The sequence below is a fragment of the Budorcas taxicolor genome, chromosome 1 (assembly GCF_023091745.1).
Source record: "Budorcas taxicolor isolate Tak-1 chromosome 1, Takin1.1, whole genome shotgun sequence".
In the NCBI taxonomy this organism is placed as follows: Eukaryota; Metazoa; Chordata; class Mammalia; order Artiodactyla; family Bovidae; genus Budorcas; species Budorcas taxicolor.
This window is the reverse complement of record NC_068910.1, coordinates 89,604,151-89,625,060: the sequence shown is the minus strand read 5'-3', so window position 1 is coordinate 89,625,060 and position 20,910 is coordinate 89,604,151. Positions and strand designations below refer to the sequence as shown.

The window sequence follows — 20,910 nt, the reverse complement described above, 5'->3', positions numbered from 1 at the left end:
AAGTTGGATAAAGTAAATATTATGATAAAATTTCAGCAGAAACATCACAATAAAACTTATTGTCTTTGTCACAAAGCAACATTTCATCCTGGAAAAAAAAATATAAAAACAGCAGGTGGATGTTTTCAAAATCAGCAAATTATACTAAACTGCGTCCTTGAGTTAAATGGATGAAAATCGATGTGGCCCTCTTTGGTCAGTTGACCCTGTTCTGATAAAACAAGCCAGAGAAGGGTTGAACATTTCATTTACGTGCATAGAAAAATGAGTGCAAAATACTAAGCTGCAGATATTATGTTTTTTTTCCTGTTAACCTCTTAGCATGAGAAATCCCAACTGCTTTTCCTAATGTTTTTAAACAATTTTTACTCCACAGTCTATTATATTATGGGGATTTCTATTCTTTAACCCTGTTTTTGACACATTAGTCAGATGAAAATAAATACCAAATAGATTAAACTCTCTAATGCATCTTTAGGACACACATCAGGGGAGAGATCATTAAGCTTTGCTGCTTTTAAAAAAAGTCCTATTGAGAACAAACAACTCTTTGTATTTGTTTTGTACATTAACTTCTAACATCCATTGAGGAGGAGCATGCTTTGCTAAATGAAATAGTAAACCTGAAACTTTCAACAAATTATGAAAATAATTAGCTGGGAAAGTATCTTAAAGCAAACAGACCACTTCAAATCTCATTCATCCAAGCATTCAAGTATAAAAGGAACCCTCTTGCTTCTATAAACAAACAACTCCTCACATTTCTCACCATTTGTTTGGTCAGCAAATATTTTTTGACTAGAACATCTCTTGGTGAGTTGTTTATTTTTTCTACTTACTTCAGAAAAAGTAAACAAACAAACTTTGGGGGAAATATGGTCAGGTGAATTGCTTTTGCAAAGGGCTGACTAGATAAAAGCAAACAAATATATATATATAATGTACCAGAAAATGTAGATTAACCATAGTGAATAGGCTTACAAAGCTCTCAGATTTTGCTCATATATTATCAGTAAATATATATATATTCAATTGGTGTATGATTGTAGCTTTTTAAAGAATTGAAAATATTTTTAAGCAACTGGCTTGCCAATTTTGTTTAAATTTATTCTGCATCTGTGTCCAACCTAGAATGTCTGGAAGGAGAAAAATGAATTAAGTGGAAGAGGAACAGAGTGACTGAGAAGTTTGGAAATCATCAATATTTTTCTAGGTATCCAGAATCATCTAGACATTCACAATGTCTCCTAATAGTTACCTGGAGGAAGATAAGTTTTTTTTGTTTTTGTTTTTGTTTTAATGATATGATGCCCAAATAATGTGTGTTAGTTGCTCAGTCACGCCTGACTCTCTGCGACCCCTGGCTCTTCTGTCCATGGAATTTTCCAGGCAAGAATACTGGAGTGGGTTACCATTTCCTCCTCCAGGGGATCTTCCGGACCCGAGGATCGAACCTGGGTCTCCTGCATTGCATCTGAGCCGCAAGGGAAGCCCAAATCATACATTATGCAAAAATCATTTTTCTTACCAGATAGAAGACCAGTCTGAGAATCCCTCACATACTTCTTGCCAATCCAAATTCTTCCAAGCCTTTCACCTAATCTTGTGTAAACTGTGAGTAAAACTGCTCAAGGCTGAGGTCTGACTAGACAAAGTGAAATACAACTGAGAGACGTGGATGTAAACTTGCAGTCAAACTTCTTTATTGAGAGTGATGGGAGGCAGAGGCATCAGCTGAGGGATGAAAGGCTGAAAGACTGAGCAATGGATGTACTTGCCTATCTCTGTTAAGTCCCGTGAGTGTAAACAATGCCATGGGTAATATCTATTTGGCAAAGGTAAGTGTAGCTGTGCACACGTACTGTTTGGTACCTTGGGCTGTATAATTTACTCCTGTGGATCAACACGCACCACCAGGAAGACGCTTAATTCATTCTAGCTCACTGTAGGGTTAAGTAATGCTTTCTTTCCCTTATAAGCAATGGCAGGGAGTCTGTAAATGGAAATTATTCCATGACTGAGAAAGTGCATGACACCCAGAAAGAGAAAGTTAATACAAGAGCAGCACTGACTATTTCAATTATTTAAGGCCAACGAACTTCACAAATCACTCTCTAAATCAGATTTCCTCAATGTGGGTGTTCCTTTGTATCCATTTTCCACCTTTGGAAGCAGTGTTAGGTTTGTTTTTTTTTTTTTCCACATTGCTTTTTGAATGCTGAAATGAAAAAGAATTTCAAGAAAATTGTCTCCTAGTATAAAGTGACAATCTAGTAAACAGAAAACTGAGTATCTTTGAAACCAGTGACATTCAAAAGCTGCAATCAGATCAAAACAATGGAAACACAAAAGATTAGCGTACATCTTTTTTATTTTTAAGATTTAATTTTAAACTGTTAGCTGTTATTTATTAAATAAAAATTAATCACTTCAAACGCACATCCTTTCAAATCCAAATTTGAAATTAAGTTTATTTCAATTAAAAATTGAGAGGACACAAAATCCAGGCATTTTATGTACTAATAAAACAGTGCAAGCTATTATTTTGATTATGAGTTCACTTACCAATTTAACCAAATATTAGTCTGCTAGTTCAGTTATATTTCACATCTTTAGTCTCTTACCTCGGACTGTGAGAGTAGCAGAAGCTTCTACTTTTCCAACCCGATTTTCAGCAATACACATATATGTGCCTTCATCTGTACTCACTGCCTTTTTAATTCTCAGTGTGTAATCATCTTTGATGTCATACCTGTGTAGAATATGGATTGGCTTTATTCAATAACATTGGTCGCATTTAGACAACACTTAGTATTCACCTTCATTTTTCTCTTTTATATTATATTTTACCTAAAATAAAACACACACACACACAATATTCAGTCATAAAGTATCACTACTTTGATTAAAGGTATTGCTAATAAGATCAACAATTTCATATCTGATTTCTAGCTGTTTGATTATCAATTACCTATAATTTAGGTGTCTATACAACTCTGACTGCATCAAAACCATCAACAGCATTATTAGTACTTTGGCTTTTTCTGATAGATCTTAGTATATTAGTGTGTGTTTCAGTTTCTTGGTGAGTTATAATTTGTAAGTTATACTAAGTTTAAATATATGATTTATTTTTAGGCACTGCGAATATAATAGAGCTGATATATATTAAAGAAGAAAATTCTCTTGTTTTTTGCAAACTGACAAAAGGGACTTTGGCTAAAACAATTAAGAAGGGGTAATCCTCTTTTAAATTAGCAACATTAACATTTAAGACATCAACATGACTTCGAGAGATTTCTGGAAATGCACACCTTCAGCTCTTTAACAAACATTTACCGTCACACTTCTATTCTTTAACAAGTACACTGACATACTAGTGCAGAAAAAAATTCTAAAAAATTTTAACATGAATTTTTAAGAGGTTGCACATGAATATGCTCATTAGATTCAAAGAAATTATTCAAATAAAGAAGTTATCTTTACATTTTTTTCATATTTGATTTTTCTCATTGATTTTCACTGATGTCATTTCACCCACACAATTTTGCAATAGCTTCTAGTTGATCACAGTGACTGTCTTTCCCATACATACAACACTGTTAATGCTATACTTTCAAAATATTACCTTCACTGGTTCTAGCTGATCACGACCCAGATAATCACGATGGCGTGATCACTCACCTAGAGTCAGACATCCTGGAATGTGAAGTCAAGTGGGCCTTAGAAAGCATTACTACGAACAAAGCTAGTGGAGGTGATGGAATTCCAGTTGAGCTATTTCAAATCCTGAAAGATGATGCTGTGAAAGTGCGGCACTCAATATGCCAGCAAATTTGGAAAACTCAGCAGTGGTCACAGGACTGGAAAAGGTCAGTTTTCATTCCAACCCCAAAGAAAGGCAATGCCAAGAATGCTCAAACTACCGCACAATTGCACTCATCTCACATGCTAGTAAAGTAATGCTCAAAATTCTCCAAGCCAGGCTTCAGCAATATGTGAACCATGAACTCCCTGATGTTCAAGCTGGTTTTAGAAAAGGCAGAGGAACCAGAGATCAAATTGCCAACATCCGCTGGATCATGGCAAAAGCAAGAGAGTTCCAGAAAGACATCTGTTTCTGCTTTATTGACTATGCCTAAGCCTTTGACTGTGTGGATCACAACAGACTGGAAAATTCTTCAAGAAATGGGAATACCAGACCACCTGACTTGCCTCCTGAGAAATCTGCATGCAGGTCAAGAAGAAACAGTCAGAACTGGGCATGGAACAACACACTGGTTCCAAATAGGAAAAGGAGTACGTCAAGGCTGTATATTGTACACTGCTCATTTAACTGATATGCAGAGTACATCATGAGAAATGCTGGACTGAAAGAAACACAAGCTGGAATTAAGATTGCCAGGAGAAATATCAATAACCTCAGATATGCAGATAACACCACCCTTATGGCAGAAAGTGAAGAGGAACTAAAAAGCCTCTTGATGAAAGTGAAAGTGGAAAGTGAAAAATTTGGCTTAAAGCTCAGCATTCAGAAAATGAAGATCATGGCATCTGGTCCCATCACTTCATGTCAAATAGATGGGGAAACAGTGGAAACAGTGTCAGACTTTATCTTTTTGGGCTCCAAAATCACTGCAGATGGTGACTGCAGCCATGAAATTAAAAGATGCTTACTCCTTGGAGGAAAAGTTATGACCAACCTGGATAGTATATTCAAAAGCAGAGACATTACTTTGCCAACTACGGTCCATCTAGTCAAGGCTATGGTTTTTCCTGTGGTCATGTATGGATGTGAGAGTTGGACTGTGAAGAAGGCTGAGAGCCGAAGAATTGATGCTTTTGAACTGTGGTGTTGGAGAAGACTCTTGAGAGTCCCTTGGACTGCAAGGAGATCCAACCAGTCCATTCTAAAGGAGATCGGCCCCGGGATTTCTTTGGAGGGAATGATGCTAAAGCTGAAACTCCAGTACTTTGGCCGCCTCATGCGAAGAGTTGACTCATTGGAAAAGACTTTGATGCTGGGAGGGATTGGGGGGCATGACGAGAAGGGGACGACAGAGGATGAGATGGCTCAATGGCATCACGGACTCAATGGACGTGAGTCTGAGTGAACTCTGGGAGTTGGTGATGGACAGGGAGGCCTGGCGAGCTGCGATTCATGGGGTCACAAAGAGTCGGACACGACTGAGAGACTGAACTGAACTGATCACAAGTAACTGAGTTTGTATTGCTTCAAGGACCAAGAACCATTTTAGGCTTTCAATGAAGACTATTATAATTAGATTGTTTCTACTTCCAGCTTCAGCTAAAAGAATAAAACTGCTTATCCTGATTTTCAAGTTGAGGCATGGACCTAATAAAAGTTCTGTCTATGAACAGTAATGTTTATGAACCAAGTATGACAACTAAACTCAACAATCCTTGCTCCTTCAGCCTCCATCCTCCAATTGTAGTGGTTCCTTTTCTGTCTGCATGTTTTGGGTTAAACTTTCACTGATTTACAATGTCATAAGTCATGAGGGAAGCCTTATCATCCATCACTCATGTCTGAAGCTATCCATTACTTCACTAGAAAACTATGATTATTCCCTCCTCAAAACAAAACAAACAAAAACCCACCACCAACCCCCAGAGAGCAAATGAACAAACTAACAAAAAAAGGATTGCTACACCAATCATTTTGCACTTGCTCACATTTTGTATTGTCTATTTTGATAAACCAAATTCTGATAAAGGTGAGATCCTGTCTGCTTCACTCATTACTACAGCCACAGTCCCAACATAGAGCTTTTAACATTCAAGAGCATAACCAAGTGTTTAAGAGCAGACTCTAGTTTTCGAGCCTTTCTGATGATGATCTATCCAACTTCTTGCTCACTTTCTTCTAACCATGTGGCCTTTATCCCTTTGTTCAACATAACTACCTAATTATTACTGTTTCTTTGTACTTCTCTTATAATTTCAGGGAATGCCCTTCCCCTGCAGTGTTCACTGCTGACCATTCTTGACTTTCAAGATAGTCCAGATATTCACTCAAAGATGTCTTCCTGTCCAAACAATGTAAAGTAATTCTCTGCTCATCAGTTACATTCTAAAATTATTTTTAGTTGTTTTTATTGTTTTCACATTTTTGTTACATTTAATACTTTTTATCTTCACAGAGTATCGCTCTATCAAGCATTTACTTGCTTGTTTATTGTCTTCCTGGGCTTCCCTGCTGGCTCAGAGGTTAAAGCGTCTGCCTGCAGTGCGGGAGACCTGGGTTTGATGCCTGGGTCGGGAAGATCCCCTGGAGAAAGAAATGGCAACCCACTCCAGTATTCTTGCCTGGAGAATCCCATGGACGGAGGAGCTTGGTGGGCTACAGTCCATGGGGTCCCAAAGAGTTGGACACGACTGAGCAACTTCACTTTCACTTTTTTGTCTTCCTAGTTTTCAAGAGCATGTATGCTCCATGAGAACAATAACTGGTTCTCTCTTGCTCCAAACCATATACCCCAAAGACCAGCAAATAGCACCTGACATCTTGAATATGCTCAATAAATCCTTATTGAGTATATCATGAACCATGCAATAAATGCTTAAAATTCTTCAGTAGTTCTTTCATAGCATGGTTATTGGTAAACTAAAAGGTAAATTAACATGAAATACAGAACTCTACTATATCAAGAAACAAAGTAATGTTATTAGTTTTATATATCAGCAATTGGTTCTGAAGTGTAGGTTAACTCAAACAAAATATTATAAATGTTAACACTCAGAAAACTTCATACATAAATGCTACTATGGAGATAGAGTTAAAATAAACGAGTCAGCAAATCCCGACCAGCAATCTAGACACTTGAGTTACATATTATCATTATAAATTTCTGTATGTAAATTAGTAACATGAAAAACAAAACTCTCTGCACCAAAATAAATGAAATAATTCTAGAAGACTATTTCAAACAATTGTGAGGACTACAGGAGAACCAAGTAAAGTTTTGTGCTTTGTTCAATTCTTTTGAGAATATTAAAATTATTTCAGCAACTAGAGTGGTTTTAATTACATGTATTATTAAAATAATGACAATAAAATGTATTTACATGGTATTCTTAAATGCACTTTTTAATATATTCTCATAAAAATTTTGGTAGGTAAGAAATAAAGTTACTATATCCTATTTAGAAAATTAGACATTTTAGGCATATAAACTTCAACCAGAAATTATATAGTTTATTTTTACACTTTTATAAAATATGGCATAGTGGAACCTGGAATATAATGTTCAGTTTTACTCCCTACATATCAAGAAAGGAATTACAGACACAAAATTGAAAAGGTGACAACACTTCATGTGTAAATTCTTCATGTGTAAAAATAATAACTTCAAAAAATACTATTTAAGTCTAGAAAACCATGAAGAATATGAATCTGTGAACACGGAAATACTTAGAAAAATCCCCAAATATCAATCTTAAAGAAGAATTCTTAAAGCTTAAATAAAATACTTCTAGGATAAGAGGGGGAAAAGGATGTTTAATTATGAAAATATAAGAGAATACATGGATACTGGTTATTCCTAGAAAGCAGCAGATTATAAATTCTAAGACACAGGGAAAAATTGAAAAGTTATTGTATCTAGTATAATGTCCTCGTTTTAAGATTACAAATATAACACTTTGCTATTCAGAGTCTAGGAATTCATTGGTAGCAAAAGTTTAGACTATATTAAATACTAGCTCTCCTGGCACATTCTTCATCAACTATATTACAGTGGTTGCAACTTTCAATGAAGAGAAAGTATAAAGATTTATTTTTTAAAAAGTCATGATAAATTATTCTATAGAGGGAAATTAAAAGGATATACTACCCAAATGGCAGCTGCTCCCACAAAATTGAGTTGTTACTAGAATTTCAAGCCTCATGGTATGACTACAGAAATTTACACTAGATACTGTAAAATCCTAATTGCAGTGTGCTCATTTGTGGACTGAAATCTGTATGAAAGCAAGTTGTGTGTGTGTGTGTGTGTGTGTGTGTGTGTGTGTGTGTGTGTGTTGGTTTGCTAATGTTTTAAGGTTATTAAATAACTGATATTTAAAATTTTGACACTTTTACATAGAAATTTGGAATTCAAGGTCTGTCTTCCTCCAAAGTACACACTTTTTCATCTTCATAAAAGTGCCTACAGGGATCTAATTCAACTGTACCACTGGAGACAGCGCTGCTCCTTCCAACATGCTTGAAACACAGTGCCAGTCTGGAGCCTGAGCCCTGACAACACCCACAGTCCAGGAGACCAAGCATGTCACGGGACCTTTGTCAGTTTCCACAGTAAGCTGCATCTCAGGTCAGAGGAACGATCAACATATAATCATGATCAAATCAGCTCTAACCTCCAAAAATTTAAGATATATGAGGGTTGGTTTTAAAGAAATTATGTGTAAGTAGCTTCAAAACCCGGAAAGAAGTAAACATATTTGGCTCATTGCTACTTTCACATTTAGGCAATCTGAGGCAAAATATGATAAAGTTCCTTTCCCACGGCCACACATGTTGAGACAATTATAGTCAGGGGGAAAATCGTCATGACTATATACTACCAGTCTCTGCTTTCTCTAACAGGTCACGATGTCTCTGAGACAATAATTTGCCTCCTAAAAGTACATGTTTCACAAGTGATTAGATGTCAAATATCTCCACAGGTCCAATAACTGTGACCTTATTTCTTTTATTTCTTTCTGGTAATAATAATCTCATTGATGCTTTACACTATTTGATTGGATAACTGGGGAAATATTAATTTTCCCTAAAGAGCAAATATTACTAACATAAGTGATTATAAATAACAGATCCTTATATTTAATGAGACCTTTACAGTTTACAGCTGAGATTCATATAAGATTTCACAACAATAAATGACTTAGAGAAAATGCCTATTTCCAAATACCATTTTATAAAAGAAGATACTGAGATTGTGGTCTCGAGTTATAAATAGATTGAAATCGATGTCCTGTGCCTCAGTGTCCATTCATTTTTTCTAACACAGAGCAACACACATTTTTCATTTGATGTGTGTTTACTGCTGTGTGTGCATGTGCTCTGGGCAGGTGTGTATTTCTCCATCAGACTCTGTATCTAAAAACTCCAGAAAGTAACTTTTATCAGTATTTTTTTCTCAGTGTTACTCTAAAACCAACTGTAATCATAGAAGGTTCACAAGTGTGTTTCCCAAAATATATACAGTTTAAAATTACTGTTTTATTAAACAATCTAATGTAGCTAAAATTTTCTGATTAGCTCTTAGCCTTCTTTACATTGCTGTTGTTTTGTCGCTAAGTCCTATCTGACTCTTTTGCAACCCCATCGACTGTAGCCGGCTAGGCTCCTCTGTCCATGGGTTTCCCAGGCAAGACTGCAGGAGTAGGTTGCCATTTCCTTCTCCAGAGCTTCTTCCCAACCCAAGGATCAAACCCATGTCTCCTCCATCTCCTGCACTGGAATTTTTTTTTTTTTTTTTTTACCACAGAGCCACCTGGGAAGCCCCTTCTTCATAGTGGAGAATAAATTTGTAGTAACCAGAGCATACTTTGGTATAAAAGAGCTAGTTTTCAGATATGATCAATATGCAGGAGGTATTTTCTGACTTTATCAAAAATAAGAAAAAAACAAACGTGAAAAAACTTTACTGGTGAGGAAATCCTAACAAAAATTCAGTGATTCTGATTGTGAAATATGCCAGTCTCAGACCTGTATAAATGCAGTCATTGTTGCCAGATTTGATTAATGACAGTGGTACAGTCATGTGCTGACAGTTCCCACTATAAAGATATCTTTTTTTTTTTTTTGCCTGATATGAAACATTGCTGAAAACTGTAACCCAATCATATCTGGCCCCTGGACATCATGTGCTATCATCACTGTACTGTGAATTGAGATTGATTGGCAACCAGCTGTGACAAAGTGGGAAAAGAAGCTCTGGTTTTTGTGCTTTTTTTTTCTTTTCCCCAAAAGAAAACAACAAGAGAAAAAGAGAACTGAATTGTGTCAAACCACTACCATCTGTTCTGCTAAATAATAAACAAAGCAAAATAAATTTATTTTAATACTTAAAGCAACAGTTTGTATGCAATGTTATGTTTGTGTGTGATCTTACATTGAATGAATATTCTTAAAAGTGTGTCAAAAGAAAATATTATTGATTTTTAATAAACAAAGTACCTTCTTAAAGTATTCTAAAATCGCTTCCAAATTTAAATGAAAGTATTTATCTTATTTCTTCCTGCTAAAGAAACCTTCTCTCACAACCAGTGGGAAGATTCCTAAATTTAAATTTACTTTGAAAATACCAAAAAAGGATTTTGAAAACTGGCAGTATTTTACAACATAACGACATGTTATACATTTCTCATACTCTGCAATCCCCAGTGTACCTTAGGCTTCTAGAATAGGGACTTCTAATGATTTTCTGAGTTTTATGAATATAATTAAGATAATATAAGGACCACCTCCTCCAAATCTTCCACAGTTGGCTACAGAATTTGGGAAGAGAAAAGACAAAAGGAAATACACTACATTTCCTATTACAAACTGGAATTCTACTATGTTCAGTTCAAGTCCTTGTATCTCATTGCCTTGTTTGAATTATGGGAGGGCTCTGCACTAATAAAACTTCCTGAATGAACATTCTCATCTCAAAAGCACCTTTGTTTTTCATGAAGGAAATTTATATCCTCAGCATTTTTAGTTTTTGAAATCACCTACTGCTCCTTGTTATAACATGTCTGGCTTCAATTCTAGAATGAGTGTTTTGAATCAGCACTTAAAATTTTATTACGTATCTGCTTTATTAATCATTAAGTTGGCCAATTGTAAAAACTATGAATTGAACCAGGAAATATTTAATGTCTACAGAAGTAAATGTTTTTTTCCTTTTAGGAAGACTTGAAAAGTTAGTCTTCAGTTTTCAAAGTACTTGCACTCAATCAAACAAGCTGAAGGTCACCTGACACCTTTTAGATTCTTTCAGAAAATAAAGAAACGTCTGCAACAATAGGCATTCTGTTATTCCAAATTCAATGAACATTTAACTATGGAGCTTTAATATGATAATGTTATTGCCTTGTTAAGATAAATTCTATTGCCTTGTTTTCAACAAAAGAATTTTTATGATAAAAAATCACTCACTAATCTAATGGAATCATTTACTAATAATTAGAGTCATACCGATCAACTGATCAATACCACTATACAGATTACAGAGAACATAGAGATGCAGCCAATTAGAACGCACTGGTATGTTTCAATTGCTCAAAAAGAGTACATATCAGAATCTCACAACTTCTCAAAGCTTTCTTTTATACAACATAAACCTTCTCAGAGAAATTTAAATCTTTTGCTTCTTTCACATTTGGCAGTTGAAAAAAGGAAAAGTGTATCAATTTTCCTAAAATGATCTCTCTGCTCACAATGTTTCAAAGAAAATCCTTCCATAGACTATACTTGAAACTGTCATTAAAACTAACATAAGCACTTCTTGGTAGCCTAGATCCCAGGTGATATTTTCTTAATCTATAATATTTAAAGTGTGTTCTAAAGTCAAGCTTTTAAATCACAATTGAGAGCTGGAACCCTGAAATGAACACAATAAGCCATTATTTTGTGGGCAAAGGGATATCAAGTGAAGTTGTCTGTACGTGATAGCCTATGAGGGTCACTCTCTTCTTTTTATCTACAATTACAATGCAGGCTAATGTTTACAGTTTGGGGGAATGAAACTTGATTCTTACAGGTTTTGTAACGAAGACTGAGCAAAGCACTTAAGAGCAGTATGAAGAACAGATATCTTTTAAAAATTACAATTCACATAACATTCATTGAGGAAGGAAAGAAAACAAGATTTTCAGATTAGACTTGTTGGGAAACTGTAGAGAAAAGTGGTCCCCGAGCAGAACTTGCTATTCTCTTCTGGAAGCTTATACTGAAAGCTAAAATGAAACTTGAAACATGATGCCACTCTGACTCTGTCTTCATTAACCAAACAATATTTTATCCTTTTATTTTTTGCTTTTAGTAAATGCTATCCTTGTCATTTTCATCTTCACCAAAGCTGGCTCCATCCTTGTGAGCTTGACCCACCAGTAGAAAACACCTCTTCTAGTCTCTCTTTAGAGATTAGAAGTTTCAGTGTTTTCTAACTAAAAAGCTAAGAGGAAAGAAGCAAACAAAAAAAGATATCTAAAATACCCATAAGAATATAACAACAGTTGACTTAACACAAAGCACATTTCATACCAAAGGATAACTTGGCCAGAACAACAAGGCCTTGAATGACTGCCAGGGATCCCAGACATTGACCATCTTGGAACCAGAGCCTCAGTCTGGAGATGGGGCAATTAAACCAAACTACAGCTGAGTCCTTCCACAAAGGCCAAAGCACCCTGCTCACCCCAAACTAAAAGTCCTCCAAGTCTGAATCACGGAAGCTATGGCTGTCTGTTGAGTGTTCCTGTCTCTTCCATCTTCACCTGTGGCAGACCTTCTAGACTCCAACAATTAATTCTCTCGGTAAACCTGTGGACGCATGTGAAATTCACAGCCTGATATCCCTGGTCTCCATCCAAGTTTCCATATTTTTCTGTCATCTTATTCTCTCATTTTTACCTCCTCCGCAGTGAGTTTTGTCTCCTCTGATATAACCCCTCACAATTTTTCTTCTGTGGTCCTCTTCGTAAAATTTTTCAGTGTGCTTTCTGAACTATCTGTTTGCTGACTAGTAAAACTATCTTATATTCTATCTCAGATTTTCACCTTCACCTCCATGCATTAATGGAAATCTAGCTTTCTCCTGTGGGTCTGTGTATGGATGGAGGAAGAGAGAAAGTGAGAATATCTTCCAGACATTCCAAATAACTACCCAGAGCCTGAGTTACTAAAAACATAATTTTTATTTTGGAAAGAGTTACATATCCTCAAAACAAAATTTTAAAAGCAAAACAAAAGCCCTCTTCTATTGGACAGCAATCTTGTTATCCAGTTTTCAAATGGAATCTTTGGAATTTCTAGTTGACAAACATGACATTTAGTCTAAGGACCTACTTCCTAGGGCTGTTGTAAGGATTTAATGAGTTAATACATTCAGAGTGTTGAGACCAGAACCTGGCATACGGAAAATGCCCAATACACGTCATGTAAGACTTCCCACAGCTGCCCATCACTTCTCCCATGTCCGCCCTTCAGAGATATTGTCTCCATCTCGCTTTGCCATTGTCTCATAGCAAGATTCTGGAATCTGTCCTCAACTGGAATGGCTCTGCCTTGAAATCTGAAGTTCAGATATCTGATTCTGTTAAAATTTTATATGATTCCTACTCTAGTAATTAGTTTACAAACTGGAACTCTTCTTCCATAACTAGCACTCCTTCATATCAACACTTTCATTGTCCCACTGCCTTTTGGTTGTATTTGCCTAGGATAACCTCTATTATGTATTGATATTGGGCTTCCCAGGTTGCACTAGTAGTAAAGAACCCTCCTGCCACTGCAGGAGACCTAAGAGACATGGGTTTGATCTCTGGGTTGGGAAGATCCCCTGGAGGAGGGCATGGCAACCCATTCATGCCTGGAGAATCCCATGGACAGAAGAGTCTGGTGGGCTATGGTCTACAGAGCTGCAACGAGTCGGACACTACTGAAGTGACTTAGCGTATGCACGCATAATAGTATACATATGTAAAGATATGTACCTATATACTATCAAATCATGTACTTGTCTTTCCACACTCACGAAATTAAATTCAAACCATTCTAGAGACATTGGGATTTTTATTTGGTTCATAATATCAGAAAGGAATGTTGAATTATTTTCAAGATTATCCTTAATACTCAAGTATTATTGTGATAATTTTTCACTAACCATTAGCAGACTATTAAAATAATATCTGCATCACCTTAAGTGCATTGCTTTTAAACACTTTTTAAAATACTGCAGGTATTATTTTAACTAATTAGAACAGAGATCTTCAGAGTAAAAAGTACAAATATATCACAATTAACGACACCATGTTGGAACAAATGGATTGGTGAAGCTGGTTAAATTATCCTTCAATTTGAAAATAATCATTTTATTGGCATAAATGCACTTAAGACAATTTGATTTTACAATAGGACTGGAAACTGCAACATCAGATTTGGAAAATTGGTATACCTCACAGTTGTGTGTTTGGTTAGAAACTAATCTTAACTTCATGTTCGTTTAGAAAAGGATTTTAGAGATTAAATCCAAAAGAGTCCACAGAAGTCACAGCTCAGACCAGACTTTTTGATGAGCAGTTCCCACACTTCTTGCACCCTTCTGAGTTGGGAAGGAACTCTCTGCAGTAAGGACTGCAATTTGGGATAAAACAGACTTTCAAATTTGCCATCTACTTAGTGTCCTTGCAGTATGAACATATTCCTTCATTGGTATTCACTAGGCACAGGAAAGATTTCTACATCATCAGAGAGATGTTCATTTTGAGCAGTGCTATGGAAGGTTCGAAAGGCTTTCTCTTCTTGCCTTCTGCCAACAGAAACCTCCTTGTGAAATGTGAATATAGACTAATTTAGAAATTCAACTTAATGACACAGGAGCACTTATCATCAAATGTGTCACAAAACTTGCAGTTTGGTAGGTCTAATGAAAATGAAGGTTCAGACATTTTTCTAATTAAGCTACTAAACCAGTTTTATCAATTCAGCAACTATTTAATGAGGAAAAATATAAAGAAAAATTCCCTGACTCATATATTCTAGAAAATATGTAAAACTATACACACATTCAAGTCATTAGTGAACTTAAGTGTCTTCCTGTGTTCAGAAATGACATGCTTATGTCGAATCCAATCATGGTATCTGCGGTCCATCTCACTGGTGTAACCTTCATCAGTTCAGTTCAGTTCAGTCGCTCAGTCGTGTCCGACTCTTTGCGACCCCATGAATCGCAGCACGCCAGGCCTCCCTGTCCATCACCGTGGTTAAGGCAATAAGAAAAGACTATTATCTTTGGAGGAGAAGGCGATGGCACCCCACTCCAGTACTCTTGCCTGGAAAATCCCATGGATGGAAAAGCCTGGCAGGCTACAGTCCATGGGGTCGCGAAGAGTCGGACACGACTGAGCGACCTCACTTTCACTTTTCATTTTCATGCACTGGAGAAGGAAATGGCAACCCACTTCAGTGTTCTTGCCTGGAGAGTCTCAGGGATGGCGGGGCCTGGTGGGCTGTCATCTATGGGTCGCACAGAGTCGGACACGACTGAAGCGACTTAGCAGCATTATCTTTGGAATCTATTTCTTTGAACTATATTCTATTATTTTTGTCCTGACAAAATTGTATAAAAGAGCACTGAGATGAGCAATGCCCAGATTCATCTTCTCCACTAAATCAAGTTTTTCAGCCTCAGCACTACTAACATTTTGGGCAGATTTTTCTTTGCTGTGCATAACAACAGGACGGTTAGCAGCATTCTCAGTGGTGGTGGTGGCTTAGTCACTAAATTGTGTCTTACTCTGTGTGACCCCATGGACTGTAGCCTGCCAGGTTCCTCTGTTCATGGGATTTCTCAGGCAAGAATACCACAGTGGGTATTCTTCTCCAGGGGATCTTCCTGGCCCAGGGATAGAGCCAGGGTCTCCTGTGTTGCAAGCAGATTCTTTTCCAACTGAGCCACCATGGAAGCCTCTCCCAACTAGCTGACAGTAGCACCTAATCCCTCAAATGTAGCAACCAAAAGTGCCTTCAGGCATTGTCAAATGTCCCTCTGAGAAAGAACGAAGCATAAACCGTCCCAACTGAGAAGTACTGGACTACAATGAGTGGGTATTTGGTGAGCCCCACATGTTAGATGTAGGGCTGGATACTTGAGACGAGGTAGAGATAAACATGCGAAGGGAGTTGGGAAGTCCAGGGGAAAGAAAAACAATTACAATAATGATGTCAGAGAGACCTGAGGGTGGACTCCAGCTCTGCCAACTGTGGGTCCTGTGACCTTAAGTGTGTAGTTCATCAGCTATCAGCTCTAGCGTCTTCTTTTGTGAAAAGAGGAGATCCATACTGCAAGATTGTTGGAAAGATGAATTATGTGTAACAATGTATAACGACCTAACATGGAGTGAGACCTCAAAAATTATACTTCTAACTTATCTTAATATAATTTTCTTTAAAAACAAATCATTTTAGTATAGTAGTTAAAGGGAGTGGACTTTAGGGCTAAAGTGCTTGAATTTAAATCTCTGTGGCCACTGAAATTTGCTCCATAGATTCCTCAACTGTAAAATAAAGTCAGTATAAAAATACCTCTTTCATGCGGCAATTGTGATGATTGTTCAGTTAGTTGCATGTAAAACATCTGTAAACATTAACTTCTACTCCCATAATCGGTTTTAAGACATACATCTTTTATATTTTAAATCTCTGTAATTAGAAATCATCTACCACCATTACTATGAACAGAGCTAGTGGAGGTGATGGGTGCTGTAAAAGTGATGCACTAGAGATGCCGTATCATAGTTGATTTGGCCATTTTTTTTCTCCGTAACTCAGAGAAAAACTACTCTTGGATCTCACAAGTATGTAACTTGAATTCAGTTACATATGCTATTATATATGATTAAAAGTATTTAGATTAAATCTTTTGACTTATTATTCATCCAGGCACCCACTGGTGTAAATTTTAGTATTACTTTTAACTTCTTTTTATACTATGGACCCTAATATAGTATCAATTCCTAGTTAAAAAAAAATACTTTTTTTTGTACTGCCACTTGCACTAATATCCATGTTTGTGTATTAACAAGAAATACCCTAATGTCCCCACTAAACTACCTTTTTAACAACTTCCTACCCAAGAGGCCTATGCCCAAACTTTCTCTACTCCAAGTTACACTACATATAAATGTAAATATCAATTTTCTAAGCATAGATACAAGAAGATATCTCTATTCACTGTGCTGAGTGAATCCCCATTTCACAGTGTGTTTAGTATAAACACTTCAGTTGGAATTAGAAGCTTTCATAATAAAGCCTCAACTAACCTTACTAGCCTTAAGTGCCACTCCACTATGCTCCAGGGAAACCAAATCACTAATTGTTGGCCTATACTTCCACCACCAAAGCTTTTTCATCTTGTGTCCATCTCTTGGAATAGTCTTCTTTCCATTTATAGAAATTCTATTCTTCCTTTCAGAGCCATCTCACATGGGAACAGATAAGCTTTTATTTTCTGAAACCCTAAAGAGTCTTGTATATCATAGTCTGTATATAATTTTCCTTATTTAATAATTAATGACTTTTTATATCTCATACATTCCTCTAAAGTTCTTACTTTCCTTCTCAAATTCTTGAGAGCAAACTCATTTTCTTGTGTTAGGTCTCAACACTAGAAATGTTTGACTAATGTCTATGGTTATTTTTGAAATAATTCATGGAAATATAATATTTTATTAGTCTACCTTGAAGATTTTCATTATTCCTTTGAGGTAATTGATATCTTACTATAAATTATGTTCAAAGTATTTTCTTTCACACTCTTTATGAAATCTTTCAAATAAAGGTAAAAGTCCTGATTGACATTGTTTCTGTTAAATGTGCTATAAATATTTGGACATAATTATCAGAAAATATGAGTTAATAAATGGATTATTTATAGTTTCTATTGAACTTTGTATAACAAATGTTATATGTTGTATGAATTGCAATAATACAGAATACTCAATCAGATATTCTTTATAAAGATGACAAATGCCGGTATATTTGATGAAATGAGTTTTAAGATATTATAATAACCTCTGCAATTGTGACAGTTATGCTCATAAGAACAGCAAAATTTCGGCACTGAGATTCTGTCACAAGGCTATTCCACAGGTCTACATGATTGGTCAATCACCTTCTAAGAAGAAACTTCGAGTACTTTAATTTACTGGGAAAGGTTCACTGTGTCCCAATCATAGCTCCCCCGACCTAAATATGGTTTTTTAGGATGAAGCTCCAATGAGTTAATACTAAACACCAACTAAAATTGATTTCACTAGGAATTGCTTCTTTTGTGATAGAGTAGATTCTTATATGCTTTGGATGCATTCTTTTACCTCTTATCCTTGGCAGCTGTATCTTTTTCACACACTAACAAAGATATAATCCTCATTTATCTTGTCACTGTAATACTGGGTTTCAATTTATTATTTTTTTTCCCTTTCTCTTTCAATTCATACAAGTTAACTTGAATATCTAGGTCAAGCAGCAACCTTCCCAAAGGGAAATTATAAGTAAAATGTATATATATGGGATTCCTGGTGGCTCAAAGGTAAAGAATCTGCCTGCAATGTAGAGATGCAGGTTTGACCCCTGGGTTGGGAAGATCCCCTGGAGCATGGCAACCCACTCCAGTATTCTTGTCTTTAGAATCCCCTGGACAGAGAAGTCTGGTGGGCTACAGTCATAGGGTTGCAAAGAGTTGGACACAATAAAGCAACTGAGCACACATGCACACATATATATACACATATAAATATGTGTTTATATATGCTTTCCATGTATGTTTGTGAAGTGAAAGTAAAAGTCACTCAGTCGTGTCTGACTCTTTGCAACCCCACACACTGTACAGTCCATGGGATTCTCCAGGCCAGAATACTGGAGTGGGCAGCCTATTCCTTCTCCAGGGGATCTTCCCGACCCAGGAATCAAACTGGTGTCCCCTGCATTGCAGGCAGATTCTTTACCAACTGAGCTATCAGGGTATGTTTATAGGAAATATAAAATCTGGAACACAGTTCAGCCTTTCAATTCATAACTGCCCATGGACCACTGATAATCAAATATTATCAAGAAAATATTCAAAAATACTCTTAGTAAATTCAAAAGCAGCCTAAGAATGCAAAGATGAGTTATATTATCATGTCCAAGACAAATTCATAGTTCTAGTATTTATTCTTTACTTATGCTATTTAATTTACCTGGCAAGCATTTTTTTAGCTTCTGATATGCTTCTTGTTACTTAATTTTTCCCCTAGATACACTGTTCAGGAGAACATGGATATCTAAATTTAAAATATTCTTGTGAGAATAAAGATAGCTATAACTTTCAATTGGTGGCAGAAAACAGTAAATTTTTTGAAGATAAATTTATTTATTTGATATAATGAAATTATTGCTTATAAATAACATTTATAATGAAGACTATAAAATCTTTGTTATGTACTTTACTACACAGATATATTTTGTGACTCTAATGAAAGCGACACTTCTAAATGCTTCAAGCATTTACCAAGCTATTTTTCTAATCTTCAGTCCCAATGGAAAATGAACAAAAGTTGTTCCCATCCAGTACCCCAAAGTAGTGGTCAAGAGTATAGATTTTAGAGCCAGAAATCCTTGATCCTCATTAGGCCTCATTTTTCTCATTTGCAATCATATCCTGAAGGTAAGTGTATTAATGTAAAATGCCTAAAGTAGGCCTGATATAGAATAAACACTAAGTAAATATAACTTATTATTATTATATTTATGAGAAAAGAAAATGCAATTAAAAACAACTCTTTTAAACTCTTTCAAATGAAATGAGTTTTAAGATATTATAATAACCTCTGCAATTGTGACAGTTATGCTCATAAGAACAGCAAAATTTCTAGGCTTTTTAAAGAAAGTCTAATATCCTCTTTAAATAAAGTTTTTAAATAGACTATTTAGATAAGAATTCAGGCAGGTCAAAAACTATTTTGGATTAAAAAAAGTCCATTTACACATAGAAATCTGAGAAGATACATGTAAAACATAAAAAGTAGGCATCATTGATAATGGGTATAAAATTGATTTTAATATTTTTTAGGCTCATTCATTTCAAATCTTAGGGAATTTTTCCTACATAAAAGTATTAGCATACTTTCCAAATTGTTTTGCATTGTTGCTATTCATGGAGTCAGACCATTTCAGAACATAAGAGCTCTGCAGAAGTCATCCAGGGGAACCTACACATTTTGCAAATGTGGACTGTGGTACTCATACACATAATATACATTGCTTAAAATAACTTGATGAATTATGACAGAGTTAAGGTAAGAATGTTAATCTCCTAAATTCTAGTTTACCTTACAGCTCCACATTACAATTCAGTTTCCTAATAACAACAATGGCAGCAAAAAACAACCAGAATATATCTTAATTTGAAAAGCTCATAGAGTGATTAACTCATCTAAGTAATTCTAACCACAAATTGTCTTCTAACGGCAAGGATCTGTATTGATAAAGTCAATTATAGAACTCCTTTTTTTTTTACATTTTATTAAAGTAACAGCCCAGGTATGATGAGAAAGAGTGTCTCTAATGATGTGTCCAGTATAGTCACCCTTGGGATACGGTGTGATGTGATGACTACCTCCTGGTAAGCCTCTGGCTTGTCCTCCTTTTTGGGCTAAGGTCCCGACCTCAGCCTAGCTGAATGCTCTAACATGCCACACTTTGATGGAAGCAGCGCACCTGCTGTGGCTCCTGGTGGGATAGCACTCACATGCCAATGACAGGTGGCACTCAGGCAGATCCTTTGCCCTGCAAACTGGCACCCAGTCTTGTGTCTGCCCTCACACATCACAGGAGCTGCCAGTTAATGGACAGCAGAGCATCTCTGACTTCAAGGCATTTCTTCTTCCAAGTATGCCCCAGCTTGTTAGCTGACCACTGGCCAGAACCCAAATTGCATGCCAGTTCCTGCATTGTCCTTGAACAGAAATTCACAACAGATGGGCCACTGTGGTCACAGGATGAGACAACTTGCACTCCCCACCCTAGGTGGCAATTAGTTTTGTGTTAACAGCAAATATTAGCACCTATTTGATGAAAACACAGAAAGAGGTACCATGTTCGCATCCCTTTGAAAATTGTGAATTAATACTATT

At 36.1% G+C, this 20,910-nt stretch overlaps 1 protein-coding gene across 1 annotated transcript in view; it reads right to left on the bottom strand.

The window, feature by feature from the left end:
- Positions 1 to 20,910, bottom strand: part of ROBO2 (roundabout guidance receptor 2) — a 651,843-nt gene that overhangs the window by 137,453 nt on the left and 493,480 nt on the right. Inside the window, exon 6 of the mRNA XM_052644742.1 lies at positions 2,625 to 2,752. Within this exon, the coding sequence (XP_052500702.1) occupies positions 2,625 to 2,752 (128 nt within the window). The remainder of the gene's footprint in view (positions 1 to 2,624; positions 2,753 to 20,910) is intronic.